At 46.8% G+C, this 12,601-nt stretch overlaps 1 protein-coding gene across 2 annotated transcripts in view; it reads left to right on the top strand.

Moving 5' to 3' along the window:
* The window catches only part of LSP1 (lymphocyte-specific protein 1), an 84,481-nt gene that overhangs the window by 40,630 nt on the left and 31,250 nt on the right, over positions 1-12,601 (top strand). For both annotated transcript variants that reach the window (XM_019551791.1, XM_019551792.1), the window contains exon 2: positions 5,367-5,519. In XM_019551791.1, coding sequence (XP_019407336.1) covers positions 5,367-5,519 — 153 coding nt within the window. The remainder of the gene's footprint in view (positions 1-5,366; positions 5,520-12,601) is intronic.

A 12,601-nucleotide genomic window follows, 5' to 3' on the forward strand; every position in this document is an offset into this window, starting at 1 on the left:
CTTCATGCTCTTTGTTCCTGCTTGCAGCAAGGTGGGGTGGAGGGAACTGGATGGGTGAAGGCGGGTGCAATTTAATTTATATAAGTTCATTTTTAAAAAGTTAGGTACTTTAAGAGCTGGGGTGTGACATGCAGGGGATGGCCCACCTCATGGGACAAGGAGAAATGAGGTCTGATGCATGCACTGTAACGTTGTGACAGGCAACGCCGCTCTCTGTGCATGTTCAGTTCTCCTTGGCAGCTCCTTGGAGGCTTTTGACATGTATTTTGTGTGCTTTAGTAGTGCAGAGGGATGCCAACGGATTTTGAATGGAGGTGAGTTTAGACACATTGTTGGCTAGGCTGAGAACATACAGAAAAAAAGGTTAGAAAACAAGCCAGTCAAAGAACCACAGAATAATCTGGCCAAGATTTTCAAAGGCAACCATTGCTTTTGGGTGCCCAGCTGGAAACATGGCAATGGGGGCACTTGTCTGTGGAAAACACTGTGCAATAATTTACGCTGAGGCAGTGTGTTTAGGTAGCTAAGGCACCAGATGGTGAGTAAAAAGATTTTATTCCCTGTATTATACTCTACCAGTCGCTTGTATAACCTTGGACAGCTTGCCTCAGTTTCCTTTCCTCACCCTGTCTCTGCCTTGTTGGTTTAGACTGTAAGCTCTTTTTGGGGTAGGGAGAAACTCTCACAGTGGGACTGTCTAAACGCATATTGCACCATGCTTGTTAAAATTAGAGCTTATTGGAAAAAACTTCAGGGAACCATTTTCATTTGGAAAATGCAGTTCAATCTAATGGAAATATTTAATGAAACTGAGCCAATGTTGCCAATATTTCATTTGGGGGAGGGGGAGAGGAAAAATGATTCCAATACTGTAATATCCTGTTTTTACCTTTCACAATGGAACATTTTGAGGGGGTTTTTTAAATTTTGAAATGGTTTTTAATTTCCAAATATATATAGATTTTGTATTCTGTTGCTTAATGTAGACGGGTGTGTGTGTGTATACCTTTTGCATCCACTGAAACCCAAAAACTTATTACAAAAGGATGTATCTGTGTATGTGTGTGCACTAACAGAATATAAAATAAAAAGGCATAGCTGACATGAAACATTTCAGCTGATTTTCCTAAAAGAAAAATGAGGGTTGGGGGGTTTTTTCCCTCCAGAATTTTCTTTTTTGGAAACATTTTCAACTATTGGAGTTTTATACTGGATCAGAGTGAAAATATAATTTGATATCTCAAAATCCTGTGTAAAAACAAACTTCCATCTTTGCACAATCCTAGATACAATAATCTAAATCCTTCTATGAACACTTACTTTGATTGAGGGACTTATTTTAGTTTAGCAGACACCTATTCCTTATTGATTTTCAGACATGTAACTGGTCAGTTTTGTTCTCTGGGCAGCTCTGCACCCTCCCACACCTGCACCCTGAACCTTTTTTGCTGTGGCAGTGCAGGGGGAAGGACACAAAACAGCAGCAGTGGCACATGGTGCAGGAGCTGCTGCTGGAGGTTTATTGTGGCTGGGAGAGATGTCATGTCTTTTTTGGTGTCTACATGCATGTCCAGCAGCCAAAAAACCCACCAGTTTTTGGCGGCAGAAAAAGATGGCAACCCTCCCAGCAGCAGCAAAACTTTGGCTGCTTCTTTTGCACTGTGCACCCTTTGAATGGAGGTGAGTTTTTCACTGTCTCTTCTCTGCACACTCCAGTGCTGCAGCTGGAGTTGCTGCATGGGGATGGAGGGGAGGATGGGCATCTCCCTAGCACCTCCACCCCACCCCTACACACACCCTAGGCAGTGCCTGCGGCTCATGCCCCACTTGCCCAGCCATCCTTACACTACTGTTGATTTGACTAAACTGAAATGGGCCTGGTTTAAACCATTTTTCCCATCCTGTCTTTTGAACTAGTTTAGTGAACTTTGCTTCAAATGGCAACTTCAGTTAGACAGGTACCAGAGTGTGTAGATACCAGCCCCGTGTGAGTGTAGAGTACTGAGCCAAATGGGCTCTTGGGCATGATAAAAATCCTGTATCTCTTTGCTAAAAAATCAACACTTGGCTGAAAACAATTTGCAAAAGTATCTCCAGGGGGAGCTTGCTCCTTCTAATTCTGCTTTAAGTATGGAGCCCTTGCTAGCTTGGCAGGTTAGACTAAATGGGAGTCATCTTTGGCAGGAGTAGGCCCAGGTCAATGTTGCAATGAAGCAAAAATTTCGGAGAGCCTGCTGGGTTAGATGACTCAGGTCTTGCTCAATTACAGTTGTAATCTAGAGCCCTCTGGAAGTAGCAATCTTGCTGGCAAAGACTGGGCTGATGCTCTGCTGTGCTGAGGCCGCACATGTTGGGCCACTGAGGCATAGTCTGCTTTCATGGCTCGCTCCTCTCACACAGTGTTCAGCCTGGTGCTGAAGCCACGTGGAGGGGAGGAGCGGATGCTGTGCTAGAATTCATGTTATCACCAGTGTAGGAATGTTGCAGTGGCTTATCGTTTCCTCTGGGATCTGAACAGTCGTTCTGCTGACAGAGGGTTTATTATCTGCTGGTTGAGACATTGTGGGAGAAGCCAAGCCAGGATTTTCTTGTATGCATGGGAGGAAGGAAACAGTGCAGAGCAGAGCTGGAGACCTGCTGAGCGATAGTGTCTGGTACCCTTCTACGACATTCCCTGCACCATTGTAGCAAGAGAGCAGCCTGGCACCGACAGTCTGATTAAAAGGGAACAGTGTGGTTCATTAAGAAAACACATCAAGGTTTCCTCCACACACAGCATCTTTCTGGGGGATTTTGGGATCTACGACCTTGGAGCTGGGTTTCTCACAGCACCAGTCAACCCCTCAGTGCCAGGGCCTGCCCTTTCTCAGAGTTGGTCTGTGTGTTTAGATGTAATATCTTACATTTTTTCAGAGTTAGTATTGTCAGAAGGTGTGGAGCTAATGGCACTGGGGATTGACATCTTGTCTTGGGCCTGAGCCCAGGGTAGAAACAGGAATTCGGCAGACCATGAAGGACCCCTCTACCAAGCCTCTGGACTATGCCCAGGAAGGGCACAATGAAGCACATTCTTCCCACTCATTCCTGCTCCCCATATGCCAAATCCCACAGATGAGGCAAAGAGCCCACTTAGAGTAACCCCCATCAGACATCAGTAAGTGCTCTTGAGAGAAAGGGCCTAAGAACTGTGGTAGTTGCATGGATCAGGGATATGCTAAGGTGGCTGCATTGCCTCATTTGAGAGGTCTGTGGAGCTCAGAGAAGCAGTGAATGGGGGTGGAGAGTCTGTGCCTCATGATGATAATCCTGGTCACAATGAGGTGTTGGCATGGGAAAGCAATGAAGTCCCTTTAAAGTGCTTCAATGCAATGCTGAATTGGGGCTTTTATCCACTGAATGGCTACACAGCCATGCTGTTCTGCCAATGCACTTTAAAGCTAGGGACAGACATTCAAAAAGCCTGAGCCTGAATTGATTCAATCTTTGCAGGTTAGTCTAACCTGCCTAGGTTGAACCAGTTTGCAACTGTAAAAACACTTCCTCTGGACTGAGGAAATACAGGCACATGCCTGCAGTGGTTCAGGTTAGAAGCTGGGGGGTGCTACAGCAGCCCTCCCTTTCTTTCCATACTGCTGAACCGAGAGGGGGGCGGAGGGGCATAGCCAGGTCCCAGTAGGATAATTTGATTAAGGAGGGGTGTAAATCCCCACCCTGCCTGCACCATCCCAGGCTTTTCCCTGCTCACTGGGCGAGAGTGTTACCAGCTCTGAGCCCCTGGCTAGTACTCTGAAGCAAAGAGGAGCGGGGGGAGGGGCATGCAGTGCATGCACCTGTTGATGATACTGAGCTTTTCAATCTCCCTCTCCCTACTTCTTCCTACTTTCTGCAAACCTAACAGGTGAGGGGGGGCTGATAACAAGAGTGTTTATCAGCCCATCAAGAAAACAAAAGCCTCTCTCATTAGTTCAAGCTCTTCTTAAACAGCTTTTTCCAAGGAAGGTGTGGAGGGACATTACCAGCTGATCTGTTGATCATCTCCAAAAAGACTTAAGTGTTCTGTCTGCCTCCCAGTGAAATTGAGGACATATAGATACCTCTTAGCATTAGCTAGCCTACCACATGCCTAGGTTCTGTGGGGCTGGGGTCTGTGCTATGGGAGATAGGAGGGGAGAGGATTCTTGCTTGTGTAGCAAGCAGCAAGAGGTGGAAGGTAGGGTAGACGGAAGCCAGGCAGACCCTGCTGTGCCTGCAGTCTCTGCTGAGATCAGACCATGGAGCAGAGGGGAGGGGTCATCCTTGGTGTGAAGCAGAGAGCCCCTCCCAGCCCAGAGAGCATGCTGGGATGCTGGGGGAGTTTGGTTTATCTTAAACCAGGAAGGGATCTGGGACACACATTGCATACACTGGTTTGACCCAAATCAGTTAATTCTGATACTACATTCAACCAGGTTTATCTCAAACCAGTTTCAGCCATTTTGAAACTGGTTTATGTGCACTGAACTTCTACTCTGTTACAGGTTTAAAGCAGTTTTTGATCACTTAAATCAGTTTATGTCTAATGTTTGTCCCTAGCCTAACTGGCCTAGGAAAAAGAAGCCAGTTCAATTTCCCAATCCATCTAATGCTACAACCTGTGGCTGAGGCTGCCAAAAACGGGCATCGTTTGCCAAGATTTCAGCATGATGGGAAACTAGGCACCCCTGAGATGGCAATCACTGAATACTTTTTGCAAAAGTCTCAGGGCAGATGTAGACTGGGTGGCACAGAGGACAGTGGTCAGATCAACAAAGCAGGACACTTGTCAGCTGTACCAGAGATGTTTGGAAGGTAGGGAGTGATGCCTTCTAGGCAGGGCTGATGCATAGGGGAGGCACCGGGTGGTCGCTGACCCCTGATTCCCCCCGCCACGACTGCCAACAGTACTGGAGGCATCTGTGGGAGCTCCTGCTTACTGCCGCTGCGCTCCTGCTGCCATACTCCTGCCACCGCCGTGCCCTTCCAGTCGCCGGGGGCATGCGTTGTTCATGCTTCCAGGTGCTGCAAGAAGGATTACCCTGGAGCTTGGGGTTTCCCTTTACAGAAGTGTCTCTTTCTAGGAAACGGCAGTAAATGCTGCTGGGCTTAAAACGGGAATAGTTGGCAGTGGGAGTCCTGTTTAATGCTTCAGCAAACCACTGGGAAATGGAGGCTACTTGTTTGGATATGTGCTCCTGGGTATAAGCATAGTTTGCAGAAAGCTTTTTCATCTCACACTCTGCAGTGTTATGTATCAACCTGAGCATTCAGGATGTTTTCCCTTCATTCCCATGTGTGTCCATGGAAGTGGGCGGACTGCCTAAAGATCGCGTTTTCCTTCTGGTTGGCAGGATGACAACACAGTGGAGTGTGGAGGATGAGGAGGAAGCAGCAAGGGAGCGACGCCGAAGGGAACGGGAAAAACAGCTCCGGTCCCAGGCAGAGGAGACCTTGAACAACACCAGCTCTTGCTCAGAGAATGAAGTGCCCTCAGAAGAAAACCAGTAAGAAGAGCTTGAGTATAATTCACTGTGTCAACATGCTCCATCCTATTGCTTGGGCAACCTACTCCGATGCAGCTGTTTAGTTCTGTCACCCACTAGCGATGACTTAGCCACATGCAGTGGCTGTTATGTTTTCCAACCACTGGCTACTGTGATTTGATTGATGGATAACCTAAATTGTGTCTAGAAGAGCTTGGGCTTTTAGTTGAGGCAGTGGAAGCTCATGCTGTAAAGGCCAGAAGTATTAAATTCACTACCAGGCTAGGGCAGAAATTACACATAAACTGGTATAAGTGATCAGAAACTGGTTCATATCCACAACACAGCAGAAGTTCAGTGTGCATAAACTGCTTTCAAAATGGCTGAAACTGATTTAAGATAAACCTGGATGGATGTAGTATCAGACTTAACTGATTTAGATTAAATTGGTTTATTGAACTTCTGTCCCAGATCCCCTGCAGATTCAAGTGAACTCACAAGCCACCAGCATCCCAGGATGGCTTTGTACCACCCGTGCAAGCTCCTCTTGCAGGATGGGTGGCCTAGCCTTGACCCAAGCTGTCTGCTCCAGCCAAGCAGGGAGGCATACTCTAGCACCCCTGGCTTCTGCCCTGAGCCACTGCAGGCATGTGGCTGCATTTCCAGAATCAAAAGTGAATGTCTGTTCACTTACTGATTCAACCTACACAGCTTAGCCTAACCTGTGAAGTTTGAAACAACTCAGCCTTGGACTTTTTGACTGTCTGTACCTAGCCCCTGACACTGGCAACCCACTCAGGATAGCAGTTTCACTTTTTTAGTTGATAAATTGGGGCAGTTCTGTAAATGTTGAGCTAGTTCAATGATTGTCAGCCAGGATGCTTTGGCACCCTGGGGTGCCTTGAGAGCCTTCCAAAGGTGCTGTGGGATGCCACACAATGTTACCACTGTTATGTATGCCAACATGATTCATAAGATAATCCCAGAAATTTTGAATAGAAATTCGTAGCGTTAGAAATATTTTGCCCTGCTGTGGTCTTCCTGAGGTCTTTGCATCAGGAGTCCCACCCTATTATTTTTCTCTGGTTCAAAAATGCGTGAAAGCTATGAGCTGACATTTCTGAGGTGGGCCTTGAGTCTAAAAAAAGGTTGAGAACCACCGAGTCAGTTCATCTCACACTCTGCAGTGTGTTTTGCAAGGCTGTTTAGCACGTGATTAACTTTCAGCATGTAAATAGTTTCAGTGGACTGCTTGAAAGTTAAGCACTTGCCTACGTGTTTTGTAGGGTCATGGCTCAGATTAGTAGGAAAAATGAAGTTAGTAAAGAAAAGAGATTGGGAAATTGTGAACTCAAATGTTTTAACCAGCTCTATAAGGCCACAACCCCTCAAGCATAAATGCAGCTATTTAACTTTGCAACTGGGATGGCAATAAAGTTCAGAGCATAAATAAGATGTTGCAGGATGTGGTCCTGCTTTCATAGAAAAGCAACAGATTCAACAATCCATTATGGAAACATGGGGAAATGTTTTCATTTTCCTCAGGAAGATTCAAGTTTTTGTTGCATTTTTATTGTGACCAGTTTGAAAATTCATGAAAAGAAGATAAGGCAGCTGTGGGGAGAGCAGGGCAGGAAATAGGGGAAAAAAAGGACAAAGAGGGAAAAAAACAAACCAGGTGCTTTTTCTTGGGGATTATTGTGAAAGCTTGTCTGATACTTTGTTATATATAATACAGTTTGTTGACAGCTTTTGGCAATTCAAAAATAAAACAATCAGGCTGGGATTTTTTTGTCTGTTTAATGAAGGGAGACAGCCCTCTCATCCCTGACCCTGATAGGATCTTGTACCTTATCCTCATTTTTCATTAGTGTTGATAGATTTGCATTCTCTGCCCAATCAAAATCACGGAGATTGATTTTACTGGGAGTTTTAAGTGTGCTAAAAATGGATTGTGCTCTGAAGCCAAAAATGTCATGCCTGGGTGCCTAATGCTGGTATCTGGATAAATTTAAATGCCTAAATAAAAACTCTGTATTTGCCAAAAGGTGATAAACATCCTGCATTCCTTGTTGTGTTCATTAGGGTTTCCTGGTGTTGAGAATCTCTGAAAGTCAGGCCACTTATATTGAAGTTCATTAATGGGGATTAACAGACTAATTTCAGGCAGCCAAATGTGAAACGTTTGGCCTCAGTGACCAAGGACCATCTGAAAGCTTATGCTGAAGCAGGAGTCAGCAATAAGCAAAGTAACTCAGAGTAGCAGCATACAGGTCATGGTTCTTCCCAGGTAGTCAGACCATGCAACTTCTCTCATCTGCTAAAGGTAATCTTTTAGCTCAAGTTGTAGAGGCCTTTTTTTTAAATATCAAGAGGTTCTGGGCTCGGTTCTCCATTCAGGGTTGTTGTTTCAAAAGGAGATGGGGCACACAGGTTTAGAGAGACTGCTGGAAAATCTCTAGGTGTCTTTTCTATAAGAATGGGCCAAAATCAAAACCTCTTATCTATACACCTAGAAACCCTGGGGACATTGGATAACAGAATCTGTTCTCCCCTCAGACAGGGCTGGCCTGCTGGTCATCTTGGGCTCCTATACACATGTGCGGAGCCTCCTCCAACGCACTGGAAATCCAGCGCATTGGAACAGATTCAAATAATCGAGTCTGCGGGAGCATGGAAATTGATGTGCTCAAGCAGCCTTCCACGTCACATGTATCCGCATCCCTGCACCTCTCTGTCCTGAAAAAATGGCGGCAAGGCTCTTTGGAATAAAACACGTTCTATGAGATTTAGTTCAATGCGGTCTGCTGCCATTTTTTCAGTGTGGGGATCCTGATACACATGATGCGTGGGCACTTTTAATTAGCACAGCCAGGGTTGAATTTACTTTTTAGTGGAACCTAGGCAAACAAACTTGTGGGCCCCTACTTAATACTGTATATTTATATTACTTTTTTCACTCAATAATTATAATATGTAAAATAAGCACAACTGGGCCCCTTCTTCACTTTGGGCCCTAGGCATGTGCCTAGTTTGCCTATGAGTTAATTCGGCCTCAAGTGCAGCTCGCTAATTAAAACATCCAGTGCCATGTCCTGCAGCACATGTAAAAATGCCCCTTGACTTCTGGCCTGCATGGATGAACTTTATCCAGCCTCTCTGCTTTGCTGTACAATCATACTGCCAGCACTAAGCTGCTGTGCCGTGCCTTCTCTAACTATGCTTCCTTCTCTCCAGCCATTTCTTGACCCTTCTGCAGCTGCTGCTGGCCACCTGGGCTAGCTTGCTCAACTAGGGTCAACATACCATTAATCTTCCATAAGGCTTTGCTTTCTCCCTTATAAACACCCTCCCCCCCCCCCCAACTCCTTACAGTGACTCATTCATTCACTGCACTGCTGTTTCTGTAAACAGGCCCTCATCATTTCCTTGGAGTGCAGGGCTTTGTGCAGGCAAAAAAGAAAATATGGGTTCTGGGTACTCTTCCAAACAGCTGCAATACCTTCCCTGTAGATCTAGATGCTGGAGTGGTGCCAATCCATTTTTGTGCTGAGAGGCTGGAGTCCCCTATTTCTTGCTGTCACCTCATTTTATTTCTCCAACCCAATGATTTTTGGAATGGAGACCAGGCTGTGAAATCACAATTGCCCCAAAATCTGACCTTTAACATGTGCCCCAAGCACATCTTGGAAACACCAGAGGTCTGTAGTTGGTATTCTTGAGCACCATAGAGGGGGCAGGCAGATCTGGAAGTGCCCTGTAGATCCCTGTAGATACAGAGGTGGGCATCCTAACACCCATGGAGCCATTGGATCCAGGCCACAGAGAGCTGTACCCATGCTGTGGTTGGGTGACAGGGAGAAGTGGCGGTGGCAGCTGGGTCATAGCTTGGACCTGAGCTGGGTCTTCTGCCCAAAAATATTGCTGGCTGCTGCTGTAGAAGCTTCCCCATGAAACAGAAATCTCCCTCTGGGAAGCAGAACTGGCTGAGGGAGGATTTTCGTGACAGGGAGTGACTGCAGTAGGCTGTGCTCGCAGAAAGGTCGCTAGGGCTAGGGACAGACATTACACATAAGCTGGCTTAAGTGATCAGAAACTGGCTTAATCCTGTAACAGAACAGACATTCAGTGCACATAAACCAGTTTCAAAATGGCTGAAACTGGTTTGAGATAAACCTGGTTGAATGTAGTATCAGACTTAACTGATTTGGCTCAAACTGGTTTATACAATGTCTGTTCCAGACCCCTTCTTGGTTTAAATTAAACCAGACTCCCCCAGCATCCCAGCATGCTCTCTGGTCCAGCCCAGCAAGGCTGGTCCTGCCCCTCTATTCCCCAGCCAGAGCAGGGACAGACAGGGGCAGGGGGCTGGTCAGGGAGGGGTTTAATTCCCCCCTCTCTATCCTACTGCCAGGGACCCAAGCCTAGTCTTCCAGGCACTCCCTCCTTGCTGCTGCAGGACCAGGCACCATGGCCCCTGAGGCAGAGGGGGACAGGGAAGAGAGTTAGTCTCTCCTCTACCCCCATTGACAGCTGGGTCTGCCCTCCATTGCCACCGTGCTCCCTGTTCCTCACCCCAGGGGCCCTGCCAGGAGCATGAGCCTCTTGCAGCGTGAGTCCCTTCTTGGCGGGGGCCACTCTGTGGAGCACGGCAGCACTGCAGGGGCTTGCAGGGCTCTGGGCCGCTTAGGACCCCAGTGATGCCATGCACAGCCTGCTGCAGCTCTGCCAGCCCTGCAGTGCAGTGTCCCTGCTGGGAAGGGGCTCGTGCTCCACATTATGACAGGGGCTGCTGCTCCCAACAAGGGCCCTTCCCCCCTTGCTGTAGCGGTGGGGCAGGGGCATGGCCAGATGCTGGCTGTCAGGGCCCCTTGGGGTGGGGGGGCAGGGAAAAACGTTATTCCTTCATCCAGTGGAGGAGACAGGAAGGAGCCTATTCTGGCTCAGGGGCCATGGTGCCCCACTGCTGCTCTTCCAGCTTCTTGAATGTCTGTCCCTAGCCTAGGGGACCTGTGCTGTTTGGTACAACCTAGGACAGTGCTGTTCTTTGCAAGTCAATCCTCTAGGAACAGGCACATATGCCTACCATCTCCAGGACTACCACAGTATAGTTGGCAACAGGCATTGGCAAGGCCATTCTCTCCTCCTTCCCATGGGATGCAACTGGTGGCCAGCAGCTCCTGAATAGTCATAGCGGAGGATGGATTAGGGCCACAGTGAGCACTCTTGGCCCATGGCAAAGCTGCCCCTGTGACTGCGGGGATCAGTAGTTTGGAGAATGGTGTTCCCTACTTCTTCCTGCATCAATACCATCCTGCATAGTATCTCAAATGGGGCCTCTATATGATGCTGATAACACTAATAGTAATAAGTAATAGACCATTCACATCTGGGATATCACAGATTGACATTGCATCACTGAGTTGTGAATCAAAGTCAATGTGGAAAATATCAGAGCTCGATATGAAACTGTCACAAGGAATCTGAAACACAGAAAGAGCTTCTTAGCTCTAGAAATCTCTGGCTAAGCCACCTTAACTTTGGACAGGAATCAGTGCCCCCCTCCCCATTCCCCTCCCAGGCCACTAGTGAAGACTTGCAGTATTAGGACCTTTAATGTCTCATAAGCTACCAGCTGCTTCCACGTTTTTCATAAAGCACCAGCTGCAGGAGTCAAGTGAATATGAAAATTTCAACTTAAAAAAAAGGGGATTTTTTTTTAGCCTTCACAGTATCAGAAGAAAACTTGAAAACATGACACAAGGGACATCCTCCCAGCTCAAAAGTCAGTAGGAAATGGAAAAAACCTCCTTTCCCATTTATTATTTATTGGCGATTTCATGGCTTAAAGCCAGCCTTGTGACTTGGAGGGGCCTGGCTTATAACTCCTTTACCTTTTGGAGTTGATCATCCTGTGTCTTAAGGCTCTCACGTGGGGTCATCAAAGACCTAGAGAATGGAGAAGCAGAGAAACAAAAAATGGGGCCAGACTCCCTCTGCAGCAGGCATATGTGAGATACAAAGGAGCTGCTCCTCCCTCTGGGTGGCTGTGTGCTGGGGTTTGATGTGCTTTTGTGTTCAGCCATGGCTGTGGCATTTAATCATAGCTTTGGAATGCTCTCTGTATACTCTTTGGGCAGGATGATAAGCTTTACAGCCTCTTGCCAGCGGGTTAAGAAGTGCTTTTTCCCTTCTCTTCTTTCTTCTTTAATGAATGAAAAGAGCTTTTCCCTCTATGGTAGAACCCCAGGACACTTTTCCTGAGATGAAGCTTCTCTTTTTTGGCTTTTCCCGCTACAACTCCTTCAAGGCTTTGTAGGAGGCAAAAGAAGTGCTTAGCTGTGCCATCTCAACAGTGGATGAGAAACTGCCAACAAGTGTGTTCTCAGGGGCACTTGAACACGCTGTTATGAATCCACATGGGAAAATGGCTATGTGAAAGTGACACCTATCGACATCTTGACTTCCACCACAGCAACATTCAACCCCTTTGAGTCAGGAACTGCTTAGTTTGCTGGTTAGCAGAAGGTTGAAATACTTGCTCTAATAGTGAAAGGTCAGTAAGGACCCCAAAGAGCCAAGCCAGGTTGTCTTCTGTCTCATACCCCACCACTTGCAGCTATTGTCCACAAACTGGTCCTTAATCCTTGCTGGGGGCAAGAAGGCACAGAGTGGAAGACTTGTAAATAAGTTTAATGCTGACATCATAGAAATCATAGAGAAGCAGGGTTGGAAAGGGTGTTGATGGGTCATCTAATCTAACCCCCTACCCGAGGCAGGATCATTCTTATCTAAACCATCCTATACAAATTCATAATTTAACCTCTTAGTAAAACTGTGAACCTCACAGGTAAAGCAAGGGAACCACAACAGCCAACCCCCTGCTTTTGTACAAGGTTATTAATATACCCTCAAGAGATCTCAGGTAGAGTGAATATACAGTGATGGTTTAAGGCTCTTAAAGTGTCTGAGCACCTCTGTATCCTCATGCAGCCCATAGTGGCTAGGGCAGCGCTATTGTCCCGTTACATGGGTGTGGAACTGAAGCCCAGAAAGAATGTCCCGTGTGCATGATCAGGCAAGAAATCTGTGGCAGAGTAGGG

The sequence above is a fragment of the Crocodylus porosus genome, unplaced genomic scaffold, assembly GCF_001723895.1.
Source record: "Crocodylus porosus isolate Cpor-Errol unplaced genomic scaffold, CroPor_comp1, whole genome shotgun sequence".
Lineage (NCBI taxonomy): Eukaryota > Metazoa > Chordata > Crocodylia > Crocodylidae > Crocodylus > Crocodylus porosus.